The sequence below is a fragment of the Scylla paramamosain genome, chromosome 5, assembly GCF_035594125.1.
Source record: "Scylla paramamosain isolate STU-SP2022 chromosome 5, ASM3559412v1, whole genome shotgun sequence".
Lineage (NCBI taxonomy): Eukaryota > Metazoa > Arthropoda > Malacostraca > Decapoda > Portunidae > Scylla > Scylla paramamosain.
This window is the reverse complement of record NC_087155.1, coordinates 28,947,830-28,962,555: the sequence shown is the minus strand read 5'-3', so window position 1 is coordinate 28,962,555 and position 14,726 is coordinate 28,947,830. Positions and strand designations below refer to the sequence as shown.

The following is a 14,726-nucleotide window of genomic DNA, read 5'->3' as shown; positions in this document are numbered from 1 at the left end:
CATATGAGTGGATAGAATAATGAGTTTGACTTAGAGGATCACTGATATATAATAGGGAGAGTGGGTGACGGGACAAAATACATTTTCTTTAATTACGACTATTCACAGAAGTCTCAAAACCGAAAAAAAAAGAGAAAAAAAAAATTCTGCACGGAAAGCATGACACACACAGAGATTCTTTCTACTAATCGCCTTCCTTCTGGCTAAAGTAGGGAACGGAACAAGAAAAGGGCATGATTTACTTGTCATGGGGAGAGGTAGATGTTTCCTAAATTTCACCTGAGTGTGTTGTCCTCAGAAACATTGTGTCAGAAAACGTAAGTTTCAGGGGTAAATGGCCTAAAAATAAGTGGAGATCAGTGTATCGCATCACTTGGCTCTGAAAACTCCATGTAGTGATGAAACGTCCATGATGGACAAAACCACATGAAGCTCACTGGTTTATTTTTTATTATATTTTCTATTTTTTTTTATTAACTGCATTGTTTTACTCTCTCTCTCTCTCTCTCTCTCTCTCTCTCTCTCTCTCTCTCTCTCTCTCTCTCTCTCTCTCTCTCTCTCTCTCTCTCTCTCTCTCTCTCTCTCTCTCTCTCTCTCTCTCTCTCCCTCCCTCTACACATTCCTGCGTTTCGCTTCTTTCATGTCTTTTGAGAGCTCCGAAAAATGGTCCGGGAATTTGTACCGTCGCATCTGCACCAGCAGGTCAACTGCATCCCTCACTTCGTCCGTGAACCTGTAAGACGAATTGCAAGTTCAATCCAAGTGTGACAGTTTATGGGGGAAATAAAGATACTTCAACGAGAATGCCCTTCAAGGAAACAAAATATTTCAAGTAACCCATAAAGTTAAATCTGTAAAGCTGACCATCGAAACCCACCTGACCACGAATACAGACGAGTAGTCCTGTCGAAGACTTGAGGCGATAATGGTCCTGAGAGCAAACGTCAAGAGACTTTCTGCAGTTTTATCATGTAAAGATTTCTTTGCCACCATCGCATCCATGAAACTTTCTGTGAAGAGAAATGAATGGGTCCGTCCCTGTACCTCAAGTCACCAAAAAGATTCCATAGAGCCAAGATAGATTACAAACTTTTCATGTTCTGTTTTGTTACCATTGAAGATTGGCTACCTTAGGGAAAACAGATAGCGGAATTGGGACGTTCGCTGAGAAACATTTACGTGTTGGGAAGTAACATTGGTGGAATTAGTTTTTTTAAAAGGATGAACCATCAGAACTATAATAAATATGGACATTGGAGAGAGAGAGAGAGAGAGAGAGAGAGAGAGAGAGAGAGAGAGAGAGAGAGAGAGAGAGAGAGAGAGAGAGAGACTCTGTATTTTCTCATATTTGTACCTTTATCAGACTCAAGCAGAGAAGCAATCTTTTTCAGCAGTCCCACAGACTCCACCAGCAGCACCTTCACGCCTGTGGTCGACAACAACACCTCCTCTGTCCACCCGCATGGGTCAGCTAATTGGTTGTGGTCTGGGCGATCAAACAAATCGTACACCTGAGAGCCAACATAATGCATATTTCAGTTTAGTCCTGCCGTGACTAGTATGTAATAACTGCACGTTCTCATATAATGGAATTTTTTTTTCTCTCGTAACTGGAGAGTAGTCGAGCTGTAGGTAGCTCGGTCAAATTAGAGGTGCATCTTTATTCCTAAGCTGGGATTATCCATAAAGGAAAAAAAAAAAATTGAGTTGGACACTATGAATACATTCAAAGAATTTGGAAAATAAATCATAATCTCATAACTGAAAATTCATAATGAAAAAATTGTGTCTATTTCAGCAATCTGAGATCTGTTATTCACCTTGAAGGAAGCCTGAAGATTCTTTTTCAATATATTCAAGTCCTGGCTGTCTGAAATGTCTGGTGCGTAGAGAAGCAGCACCTGAGAGTCGCAGGATGGCACTGGCTTCTCAGATGGCGTCTCAGTGACTGCAGAAAAAAAAAAAAATAGTTTTCATTATACAGAGAAACGCGAAACAATTCAGGAAGTACCTAATTATATCGCCATGATAGGATAATCAAGAGAAGTGGACCAGGGTTCGTATTCTGAAGCACTCAAGACTTCATAAGGACTCTTCTAAGAGCACAGAGATTATCAAAATATTTTCTGATTAATACTGCAGGATTGTTGGTAAACTATCGGTGAAATCAAGAAAGCACCTTTCAAGAATCCCAGAAACATCCACTATAGCCTTTTAAAAAAAAAATGTAGTCGGGATAAGACGTCGAAACGTTTGAGAAATGATGTCGTTAAGCACCTGCGACTTCTAGTAAATGAGAAAAATGTGTTCACTTTGTACACATAGATGAACCTTATATCCACTTCAACTGTTCTACTGCTAGTCTTGGGAATCTGAGGTCTTTAGGACATCCCCTCAAGCTGGAAGGTTCGGATGTCATTTTGAAAAACAACACGGAAGACAGAAAGAGTGATAGGAATAATTTATGCCATTCATTAGCACCTGGAGTTATGACTTTGTTCAGGAAGATCACGTAAAATCATTTAGCAGAGTTGTGCAGTCATTAGCAGTTCAAAAATTAAAAGCTATACATGAGGCAGTGGCAGTTTATCCTGTATATTAATAGACAAGTGGAGTGCGTACTTTATACATACCTATAAGTCGTTTCAGCCTGAGGATTTTGCTGAGAAATACGGGACTGCGGAAAGCAACAAAAATCATGGCCACCATCAATAGCATCATGCCCACCAGCACTCCCCACTCTGCCTCCTCCCATTTCCTGCAAGGAAGTGATACTAAGAATTAGATCAGCAGTTTTCAACCTTTTTCCACTCACATCACGAAAATCAGCGAGGCATACCATCACCATTTACAAGTGGAACTAATAAATGCCGGTAAACCTTTATCTATTAAGTATGTTAATTATTGCTCATTATTTGTTTTTTATGGATAAAATATAATATATATTCACAATCAATTAAGCCGTGACACGTGACAGTGTCATACTCATAGATGTCACATTTGCCATGTGCACGTTGTCTGAAGAAGGATCAATCTTCCTTCCCGAATTCCCAAGGCACACTTGCAGTGCTTCGCAGAACACCAGTGAATAAGGTGATGAAATAGTGTGAAGGAATGGTGATGGTAATGGTGAGGTGGAGGAAGAGCAATAAGAACAGTTAAAATTGATGTCAGGTTTGTGTGTGTGTGTGTGTGTGTGTGTGTGTGTGTGTGTGTGTGTGTGTGTGTGTGTGTGTGTGTGTGTTTTAAAAGCGTAATATTGCATCACAATCTGCTCATTGCTGTGTTACATAAAGGTGAATCCTACATATGTGTAGACGGAAACACACACACACACACACACACACACACACACACACACACACACACACACACACACAGGCAGACAAAAGCGGCTTCAAAGCGGCAATAATATAGTATAAGGACTCACGACATTGACAGATCATCTATCGGTGATACTCCGTTCTCAGGTGAGGGTGCAGTGGGTCTGCAGTCGCTGGTGGTGAAGAACGTGTTGCGAGGCTCTAGAGGCAAATGGCTGATTGGGTTCAGCTGTTCCGTGCGGTGACCATCGCCATGGAGAGACAGAGGTTAGCGTAAGAAATTGACTTTGCTGTGAGATGGGTTGCGTACATATACTATTATCAAAATCCTTCACAATGAGATAGTTAACACACAGCACATTTTCTTCGTGGGATACCAATAAATCAACATGAATGCAGTGAATTTCTTCCATGTACGCCTGTTGTATCTCCGGATTTTGACAACGTGTGGCAAGTTAATGGGAAAGAGGAAATGTAAGAGCTTGATGTTGCAGTTGTAGCAGTACATCTTATATGTGAAGACCAAAGCCTCAGAGGAGCAATAACAACCCCTACAGTCCTCGACTGCAGTTGTTATCACCTGTCGTCGGATGGCTCAGTGGTCTTCTGATGCAGGTCAGCTATTACTTCACACACACACATATCATGAAATACTGATTGAACTTACAATGACGGTGGCTTAGAATTATGTCAACATTTTGATCAAGTGCTTCGAAATAACCCTGATTAGCTTTGATTAGTTGGTAGTCGTAAATAGGGAAGATCTGAAGCATTAATTTAATATTACTAAGAAAAATATATGAAAGGCTGTTACATCTCAGTAGTTTTCCTTTTCCATCTGCATCAGAAACAACTTGACATGAGACACTAATGTTACTGACCCGAGACATGAAGAGGGAAAACCCTCATGAATCAGCTCGCATGTCAGTGCTGGAAGAAACAAGAATGATTTACTTGTGTGTGGTATCTAGCGGCAGTCAAATTATTTAAATTTTTTTTTGTCTGCTTGTGCAATGTTTCTAGTAATTATGAAGTATGTACTCACCACGAGGCAATAACAGGCATTTGGGTCAAAGGAATGTTTCAGCGTGATTAGCGATAGCGTGATGTTTGCCTTCAGATGCGTGTCCTGAAACTAAAGGGAAGAAGAAACTTGTAGAAGCTCAGTCCCGCAGAATCCCACGAGATGAAATAACAGAACGATACAAGAAAATACAATTTCTGTATTCATTCTTCATTCCATTATTTTTATATACTTGCTCTATAGGGTCGCCCTGTGTAGCGGTCTGCTTATATAATGCAATTATGTAGAAAAAAAAAACGAACGGACAGTCTCATGTATGTAGTATATAACAAACGTAACAGAGAATCTAGGCCGAAGATGTTTGCGCTTTTTCTTGACCACATTACTGATTTTTTACATGAACAGAGAAGCCAAAGTTTAAAAAGAAAAAAAAACTACATATGTATACATTTCGTGATAAAGATGGAACGCGTTGTTTGAGTGCACACAGAGGAACCGTCTTGTTTGCTACCCAGTGACTATAACGATGAATGCCAACACCTTTTTACTTCATTTTACGGTACGTTTCTCACATTAGTGACAGGTTGAGTACACATAACACTCTTACCCTTTCTGTTATCTCGTTTAAATTGGTTCCTTTCCTACAGGGGTAGAAGTCTGCCTTAACTGTGGTCTGTTGTGAAGGAAATAAAATGAATCAGTTATTTAACAACTACAACAGTAATGATGAGTCTCTCTCTCTCTCTCTCTCTCTCTCTCTCTCTCTCTCTCTCTCTCTCTCTCTCTCTCTCTCTCTCTCTCTCTCTCTCCGTTCGTTATCACGTGTTACATTTGACATAAAACATCATAGTACAAACAGAAGAGGTTGTTCGTGAGAGGCGAAGCAAAGAAAGGGTTCAAGATACTTGCCTTATAGATAGTGAGATTCCAGTTTTTCACTGCAGGGTGAACATTTTTTAATGTGATGTTCAGGAAATCATATCTGATGGCAGAGAAAAGCTACGTATCAGTAAATGAATATTGATGAACTGATTGACTGATTAAGAGATTGAAAGAGTAATAAATAGGTGCACTACAGATGTGTGTGTGTGTGTGTGTGTGTGTGTGTGTGTGTGTGTGTGTGTGTGTGTATAGATAAGTTTTACAGAAGAATGTAAAGGAAGAAGGAATGACGAAGAGAAACGGGTAGCGGATGGTGAATTCTTAGGAGCGTAAATGAGAGAGAGAGAGAGAGAGAGAGAGAGAGAGAGAGAGAGAGAGAGAGAGAGAGAGAGAGAGAGAGAGAGAGAGAGAGAGTGCTTATGTGAATGAATTCATGATACTCAGTTTATGTGTATTTCTAGTGGTTTTGTCGGTATAGTTGCGCCACGACATTCATAACTGGAAGAGTACAGTAATCCGTCAGAAGCTTAGAGCTCAAGCGTAGTAGTCAAGGACCATGCAATGTAGTGCACCTTAAATAATAGCCAACGAAAGTTTTAACCCGTACTGTATTTATCTGCGTATAAAGACAATGTAAACGACGGTTTTGCTGATCGGTGACTTACCTCAAAAAGGGTAGTGTGTGGTGTTTCATATACAACCCCCAGCAATGGAAACAGGTGGAGTTCACGTTTTTAGACACTGTCACCATCCACATTCCCTCAAAGAAGCAGTTATGGACCTCCCCTTCACCCTGGAAGAATGTATTTGGTTACTGTGTTGCTTAAGACAAGCCAAATTTACAAGGTTTTAGTGATATCTTGAAAGTTTGTTGGTGTTCCTATAATGAAAAGATACACTGTAGCAGGTCGAGTAGCCAGACCAGACGCTCCAAGACCTGAAGGGAACAAAGCGATTTTTTTCCTCCTTTTTTGTGTGTAGAGGCAAACCATAGCAATGCCAATATTACCGAGCTTCCTTTTGTGTTTGGCTGACACGTTTTTTTCTTTTTAATTCACCAGTTTTCAGCGAATAACGCCAGCGAGGCACAAGTAGTGGAGACGAGACACACAAGCCCAACAATGTTCCTTGCCAAGAAAGCTCTAATCTCTATAAATCTTGGCAAGAAAAACTGTTAGGCTAGTAAATAAGACCCAAGGAAAAGAAATGACAAATAGTCATTTCTTTTCCTTGGGTCTTATTTACCTGGCCAGTCTTAATCACCAGTCACCTGATGGCTTAGCTCAGTGCTAATCTCAAGTCTGGTGTGTCTCGACTCCTTTTCTTGTGCCTCGCTGGCTTCATTCACTGAAAAGTGGTAAATTTGAAAAGAAAAATGTGCCGGCCAAGCACAAAATGAACTCTGGAAATATTGGTGGCAACTTATATAGTGTTGTTATTACGAGAGGCCTGAAATATCGTACATCTTAACACGAAAGGTGGTGCACCGACGCAAACCATGAGGAATTATGATCAGCATAATGATTAGAGCAATAAGAAGGGTTATAAAAAATTATTATATTATTGATAATAATGATGGTAATAATAATGATGATGGTCATAATAATAATGATAATAATAACAATAATAATAATAATAATAATATTATTATTATTATCATTATTATTATTTATTATTATTATTATTATTATTATTATATTATTATTATTATTATTATTATTATTATTATTATTATTATTATTATTATTATTATTATTATTATTATTAGCATCATCATCATTATCATCACTATTATTTCAACAACAACAAGAACGATAATAATAGTTCTTTACAATTTCATCATTACCATCACTATAGAAAGAATGTGTGTGTGTGTGTGTGTGTGTGTGTGTGTGTGTGTGTGTGTGTGTGTGTGTGTGTGTGTGTGTGTGTGTGTGTGTGTGTGTGTGTGTACTATCATGTTACCTTAATGTTTCAAACATTCGCACAGTTAACTAATCAGCTTTAAAAAAATAAATAATAATAGTGAAAATAATAATAATAATAATAATAATAATAATAATAATAATAATAATAATAATAATAATAATAATGAATAGATAAATCAAATAAAAAGTACTTGAAGGTGTCATCTTACCCCCAGGTTCAGGTAGCTCCCAGATGTATTGCACATGATCAGTTTTCTTTTCAGCTTTTCTGCAACAGCAAAGAAACAAAGAATTAGGTCTCCTCACGACAAATCTATCATATATATATATATATATATATATATATATATATATATATATATATATATATATATATATATATATATATATATATATATATTTTTTTTTTTTTTTTTTTTTTTTTTTTTTTCCCTATGTTTTCTTGAAGTGTTGTAAGATCTGGATGTTTATTTTTTTCATTCTTTTTCTTTCTTATTTCTTTTTCTTTTATATTATGTTATTGCTGTGTTTGCTTTTGCCGTTCTTGTTTGTTTCGTTTTTTTTTTTTTTTTTTCTTAATTTGGTACTGCTGCTGCTGAATCACTTTTACAACAACAACAACAGCAACAACAACCGACTGTGAGAGGAAAAGAATCACTACAGTCCTAATTTCATGTGCTATACTTTTGAGACATGTAACAGAAATGCAGCTTACTCACTCAATGACTCTTCCATGTGGTTAATTGTGTCACGACGCAGAAAGACTGACCTTTGTTGGGGCAGGAGGGGTCTTTGTATGTGATGCCGTACACGAAGGTTGAGTTTACCTCATTGGGTTTGACAGAGACGTCCAACACCTCACACTGCTTGTCTTCCGCTACACATCCTGTCCCATTGATCGCGGAGAAGAAGCAGATAAGTTAGCTAAAAACACGGAGTACAGTATATCCTACGTAGTTCATGCTTGGGGAGAAAGATCCACACGAAACTGGCAATATATTAGCCACTGAACCTTATTATTAAACATCTTGCCATCTTATCTGGGCTATTTTCAACAGGTATTGTTATTATTATTATTATTATTATTATTTTTATTATTATTATTATTATTATTATTATTATTATTATTATTATTATTATTATTATTATTATTGTTATTGTTATTATTACAGCAATAGTTCAATAAAGATTTTGCATCATCAACAGGAAAAACACTCCCAAGAACAGGACTAACATAATCTCAGTGGCTTTTGAAAAATGAACCTCATGAAATAACAAATTATCGTCACGTGTACAGAGTTACCAGTGCAGAAAGTTACCATTTGACGTATTGCTCATAGTAATGGAACTAGTGTTTGGGCTGTTTGCAATGTAAATTTAACTCTCTGGCACCTTAGTGGGCGCATGCCTCCGTGCCTTGAGTAATGCCTACAAAAAGAACTCCGGGGCATTACACGCCTTACTGAAAGGCACGCCCTTCTATCATTATTTCTACCTGGACTTTAAAGAACGACAGTACAGCTACAGTATATCTTGTCATCGAATATTTGATAAAACTCATTCATACTACAATAATCAGTATGAAACTTTGTGTGTGGGTGTGTCTGTCTGTCTGTGTGTGTGTGTGTGTGTGTGTGTGTGTGTGTGTGTGTGTGTGTGTGTGTGTGTGTGTGTGTGTGTGTGTGTGTGGGTGGCTGGATGGGCACGCGCGTATGTGAACACTGCTTAATTAACTTACCTGTCAGTAGTATTCCAATGAGGCATATCAATACTGATGTCTGGTTTGTTGAAATTCTTTGGTGCATTGTTGGGAAACTGTAAATAAATAAATATATATATATATATATATATATATATATATATATATATATATATATATATATATATATATATATATATATATATATACATATACCAAGTCGTTACGAAAATAAAGTTATAACTAGCATCACATTGGTCCCTTTGTTACATTTTTCACGCGCTTTCATGTAATATTTTCATATCACAAAATTTAGCGGCTGTTTTTGTCACTAATCTTACTGGAGTGATTGTGTTTATGAATGGAGGAAATGCCCGTTAAAAAGGATTCCTCTCTTTTCAGTGGAATTAGTGAGCTTCTACAGGCAGCTCACTTTTTTCAGTAAACATTCCATAACATTGGTTTAAAACCAAGAAATTAAATCTTTTGAGAAACGTTTTCATGCATTATTTTAACAATACATATATATATATATATATATATATATATATATATATATATATATATATATATATATATATATATATATATATATATATATATATTTTTTTTTTATAAAATGATGTATGTGAAAATTCTTTCCTTACGAAATTTTTTTCCCCTTTTTGCAACGGAAACAGTTCGTTTCTTTGTAAGCATTATTTTTTTTTTTTTTTACATCTAATGTTTTTGTTTGATACTTTTTTTGTGTGCAGTTCTCTTTGTCTAGTTTCCTTTCTTGTAGTTTAGGGAAAAAAAAGTTTTTAGAGTACTGGACAAAATATGAAATGGCAAAATTATCCATATTTTTCATTGTGATTAAAATAGGGAGACCATAATTATTTGAATTATTTACTGTCTTCAAAACATACACGAATGCGGTGCTTCCATACAATCTTGTTCTTTAATAGAAATCAACAGATCGATAGGAATAGAACATACATTCGGTAACCTTCTTTATGATCATGAATATTACATAAGAACATAAGAAAATAAGTGAAGCTGTAAGAAACCTTCAGGCCTACACGTGGCAGTCCCTGCATGAAACATACCTACCTATATCAGCCACATCCATAAATTTGTCTAATCTTTTAAGATCCTAATGACTCAGCACTAACAATCTGATTACTGAGTCCATTCCATTCATCCACCACTCTATTTGAGAATCAATCATTATATATATATATATATATATATATATATATATATATATATATATATATATATATATATATATATATATATATATATATATATATATATATAGGAAGGCCTTTTCTGTGGCGTCACTATGTCGACGGGGACATTAATTATAGCTACCAATATTTTTCTATGAATGCACAGGAGAGAGAGAGAGAGAGAGAGAGAGAGAGAGAGAGAGAGAGAGAGAGAGAGAGAGAGAGAGAGAGAGAGAGAGAGAGAGAGAGAGAGAGAGAGAGAGTATTAATTTTATCCTGTCTTCGCTGCATGATTATTTTTTAGAGACTAGTATCTGAAACGTTGTAGTTGATTTTGGAGGAAGAAAAGAAAAAAAATATCGGAAGCGAAAAGTTCTTGGGTCCTTTCATATCTAGATCAGAATCGGATTTTTCCGACCGTTGGTTGGCGTCAACGGGAAATCCTTAGTTCTGCGAAACTTCCCGGAATGAAGTTTCCTGTTTCCGTTTACAAATTAAGACCTGGTTTACACTACTCCGTTTTTATGGATTCTGTTTCCGCACACCGTCCAACAGCGGAAGAGATAAACTAAGTTTAACTTTGTACAGAGAGACGGGTAGTGTTGCACGTATTGATATTTTGAATTTTCTAGGTATGATAATTAAGTACATGAAAAAAACATTATTGAATTACAGTTTTGTAATGTAATAATGCTATATTGTAAAATAAGCATTTTTACACCATGGAAAAAAAAAAAGGAGTGACGGGTCCCAGTGTAACTTGCGGCAAAACCACAAAGCATGTAAACACAAGCACAAGGATGGGCTGGACAAGTTTCAGCCCAGCAAACTGCAGAAACGTAACAAGCCTCACTCAGCAGCTATGGTAATGAGTGTATTAATAATTGACAACCGGACAATCAGAAAATACTAGTATAGCCGGCCTCTCCACTACACCGTGCATTGATACAGCAGACACTACTGACCTCATCGCGCCTTGTAGAATTCACTAACTTGTAGTTATATTTCTTTACTGTGCAATAAATGACACTTCTCCACCTCACTGGCCTCTCTTCGACAGCTGCGAGCAGCAAAGTGGCAAGAAGTATACAAATTCCTTGTCTAGGAGGTCTCTTCTCCGCGTAGCCATCTTGACAAATATGGATACAGAGACAGCGGCCAACTCCTCCGTTCAGTACGGACTTCGTTTTAGTGACGTCATTGTTGGACAGTGAATGGAGACGGAATCCGTAAAAAACGGATTAGTGTGAACCGGGGCCTTAGGGCCTGTTCACACTAATCCGGTATTCAGAGGCGCTTTGCTCTCTCACCACAACCATTTTCCAAGTACACAGCCTGGTTCTTAACATTTTTTTTTATTTTATTTAATGTAGAAATCTTGTTAATCGATCATTACAACCATAAAATATCCTTAAAAGCTTGTCCAACTTCAACTAGAGCAGTGATTCTTAACTTGGGGACGCGCCGCCCTTAGGAAGGAGTTGGTAGTTTTTATGGGGGGCACGAGCCCTTGGAAAAAAAATTTTAATTTTTCTAATTATATTATCTATTTTCTTAACGAGAGCGTGACCTAATATTTAAAGGGTTATGAAAAGTGCAAAAGTATCGCCTTATAACTTTAGTTTTCTATAGTCTACTACTCTGCTTCGGGCCGCCTACCATTTTCTGTACTTACTGATCTCCTCCATATCACTCGAAATCCATGGGAGGGAGGGTTTTGACTCGTCCTTGACCTTTATGTGTGCTGGTAGTTGGTGACTGGTGAGTCCTTTCTTTCCCGGTCTTCTGTACACATCCGTGACAATCTCACATTTATTAATTTAAGGCTGCTGGCGTTTGCTTTATCTCAGTTGTTATATTTAGCTAAAAACAGTAAGCGACCAAAAATTTATTAGTGAAGTTTAAACACGCATAGGTTGCTCTGTTTGCTATTCGCAAGTTTTTAAATGCCATTTCAGTGTGTAAGTCGCTGATGGTTCAGATGAAGTGTTAGTTCTCAAGAAGTGGATCTTGCAATGTTTTGGGTTAAGTACCTTTCAGTTTATCCTTTGATCTCACTTGGGCTCCTCGGTCTTTGTTCTGATCATTATTACACCACTGCAGTAACTTACGACCCCATGAGCATGAGGAATCAAGACACATTGATACCAGACAGAACAAACAGGACATGCATCCTGTCATTATTCACAGCCATCAACTCGCGTCATACTGGCACTCAGATACCATATTCTTTCGCGCTAATTGCACGCTACACACTAACGTGTCTTATAGACACCCTGGATGAAACACCTGTGCTTGTGTATGCTTGAGTGTCACGTAACTGTCGTGATTCTCTTTCACGACAAGCTCTGGACTTGCCTTGTGATCGAAGAACAGCACAAAGGTGGTTGTTGTTGTTGTACTGAGGGACTGAGCAAGACTGAGCAATGACTGTGACGTAGATAAAAAGAGTTGGGAAGTGCTTGCTTTTTTGTCACTTTTTCCTCAACATTTACCGCATATTCGTTTTTTTTTTCTTTCTTTCTTTCTTTTACGACTTTCATTCCCCCTCCCCGTGGTAAATGGTCAGAAATAAATAATATACTGAGAAAGATATCTAATACTATAGGAAATTGGTGTGTGGTATGTTGCACACACAGATATGCAAGATATTCGCAGTCCCAAAGTGTAATTTTCTCTTATTTATTTAATATTATTGTGTACTCTCTCTCTCTCTCTCTCTCTCTCTCTCTCCTCTCTCTCTCTCTCTCTCTCTCTCTCTCTCTCTCTCTCTCTCTCTCTCTCTCTTCGAAAAAAAATATCAAGAAGTGAAGATACGTGTAAAAAAATGAGGAAAGGAATGCAGGAGAATATGAAGAAAAAGCAATATTCACTAGAGACAAAAGTGGAAAGTTAATAAATCTTGATCTTACAGGAGGCTCAGGATTCTTTCCAAGCCAGGCCTTTGCATCGGCACACCTATAGAAAAAAAAAAAAAACAGAAAACGGCATACAGAGTTATACTGCATGTATCACACCACTAGTTCCTTCATCTAGCACGCCACATTTTCTCCAGGAACTCTTTCACAGCCTCAATCATCCTTTCATCCGTCTCCCCACACAATACCATCAATTCCCTTCCTGTATTCTCCACTCTAGCATGCCCTAATTCCCTCAGCACCACTTGCATCATCTCATTCCTGTCTCTGGCATACTTCACACACTCCAGCACCACATACTTCACCGTCTCATCCTCTCCCATGTCACACATCTGGCACACTTTGCTGCAGGGCTCAGACCATCTGTAACTCCTTGCGTTCAAATTCATACACTGTGCCCTCGCTCAGAAGAGAAGATCACCAGCCAAGCTTTCCTCATATCACTTTCCATACATTGGGGCCTTTTTCTCTCTATACCACTACAAAGTACTCTTATGTTCCATCTTCCATTCACTCAATCCCACATGCTTTACCACTCTGTCTACTTCATTTTTCCACTTTCTTACATCCCATTCTAAACCCTTCCCATTTCTGACAATCATACTCCAGTCACTCTCAACATGTCTCCCCTCAAATCGTTGAAAAGCCCAACTACTTTCCAAACCATTCTTTACTACCATCTTAACACACTTCTTCCTCCACCTGCTACTCCTAACATTCCACAGAAACACCTTTCTCACTAGTCTCGAATCATCCATTCGCTCTAATCTAGCTTTGTACCTCAAGGCTGGTTTTGCATGTCTCTCTCTAAAAGTACTCTAACCCATGTCCCTTCTCAAGGCCTCTATCGCTACATACTCGTACCTTGGTTAATTAAGTTCCATTCATGCTACTCTATTCTGTCCTACTTCTAACTTTTTTTCTAATTCATTCTCATTCCACACAATCACATCCATACCATACATAATGCTCGGAACAGCCACACTCTTCCAAACTTATCGCAGCACATCATATTTACTCGGTCTCATCCTTGTTGCACTTCCTAGACGACCCACCCACTGGTCCACCATGCTTATCTTTTCATTCATTGCCTTCACACAGCCATTCGGACTCATCCACATTCCCAGGCACTTGTATTCATCAGCCTGTTGCAACACATTTCCTCCCAGTCTCCACACTGAGTTTCTCTCATCCTCTGACCTGTTCACAATCATGACCTTGCTTTTCTCGCTGCTAAATCTCACACCAAAGTCCCTTCCATACCCATCTACAACTTCTTCTGGATAATTTTCTTCTTCGTTGGCCCTCTTTGTGGTTGCTGGTCTTTCTCCTCTGTTTGCATACCCTTGTCTTCTAGGTCTTCCCGGGCGTTCACAGCCTGTGTATCCTTATCTTTGACATCCTCCGTCTGCGTGTCCTTTATGCTGGTCACTATCGCCGTCGTCTGTGTTTCCTTGGCCACTATGTCCTCCTTACTGGTCTTCAACTTCTCCTTCGCCGCCTCCAGACATTCGTCACACAAAAACATAATGTTTTTGTGGCTCAGCATCTTGGTGGAGGCCTTGAGCCCCACACAGGTTGTGTGGAACCATAGCTCACACACCTTACACTCCACGCCACTACATCTCGTCGTCACACTCTCCTTGCACACCTTGCACTCAATTACAGCCATCCTGATTCTTACTACTGGTAAAATCCGGGAAGTTACTTGGAAATGCTGGAGTGAAGTCACACA

General features: G+C 38.2%; 1 protein-coding gene across 4 annotated transcripts; it reads right to left on the bottom strand.

Moving 5' to 3' along the window:
* Positions 1-521: 521 nt before the first annotated feature.
* LOC135100806 (uncharacterized) lies at positions 522-14,726 on the bottom strand. Of its 4 annotated transcripts, none has more exons than XM_064004147.1 (14): positions 14,676-14,726; positions 8,896-8,972; positions 7,927-8,043; positions 7,367-7,425; positions 5,895-6,022; positions 5,257-5,329; positions 4,955-5,020; positions 4,369-4,458; positions 3,431-3,552; positions 2,634-2,758; positions 1,821-1,948; positions 1,355-1,511; positions 878-1,010; positions 522-733 (listed from the first exon to the last, which is right to left on the bottom strand). In XM_064004147.1, the coding sequence occupies exons 2-14, from the start codon at positions 8,960-8,962 to the stop codon at positions 613-615; spliced, it is 1,386 nt and encodes a 461-aa protein (XP_063860217.1). In that variant the 5' UTR covers positions 8,963-8,972; positions 14,676-14,726; the 3' UTR covers positions 522-612. The 4 variants fall into 4 exon arrangements, with proteins under 4 accessions (XP_063860217.1, XP_063860214.1, XP_063860215.1 ...); XM_064004144.1 differs by lacking the exon at positions 14,676-14,726 and adding an exon at positions 12,432-12,480; XM_064004145.1 differs by lacking the exons at positions 4,955-5,020; positions 14,676-14,726 and adding an exon at positions 12,432-12,483.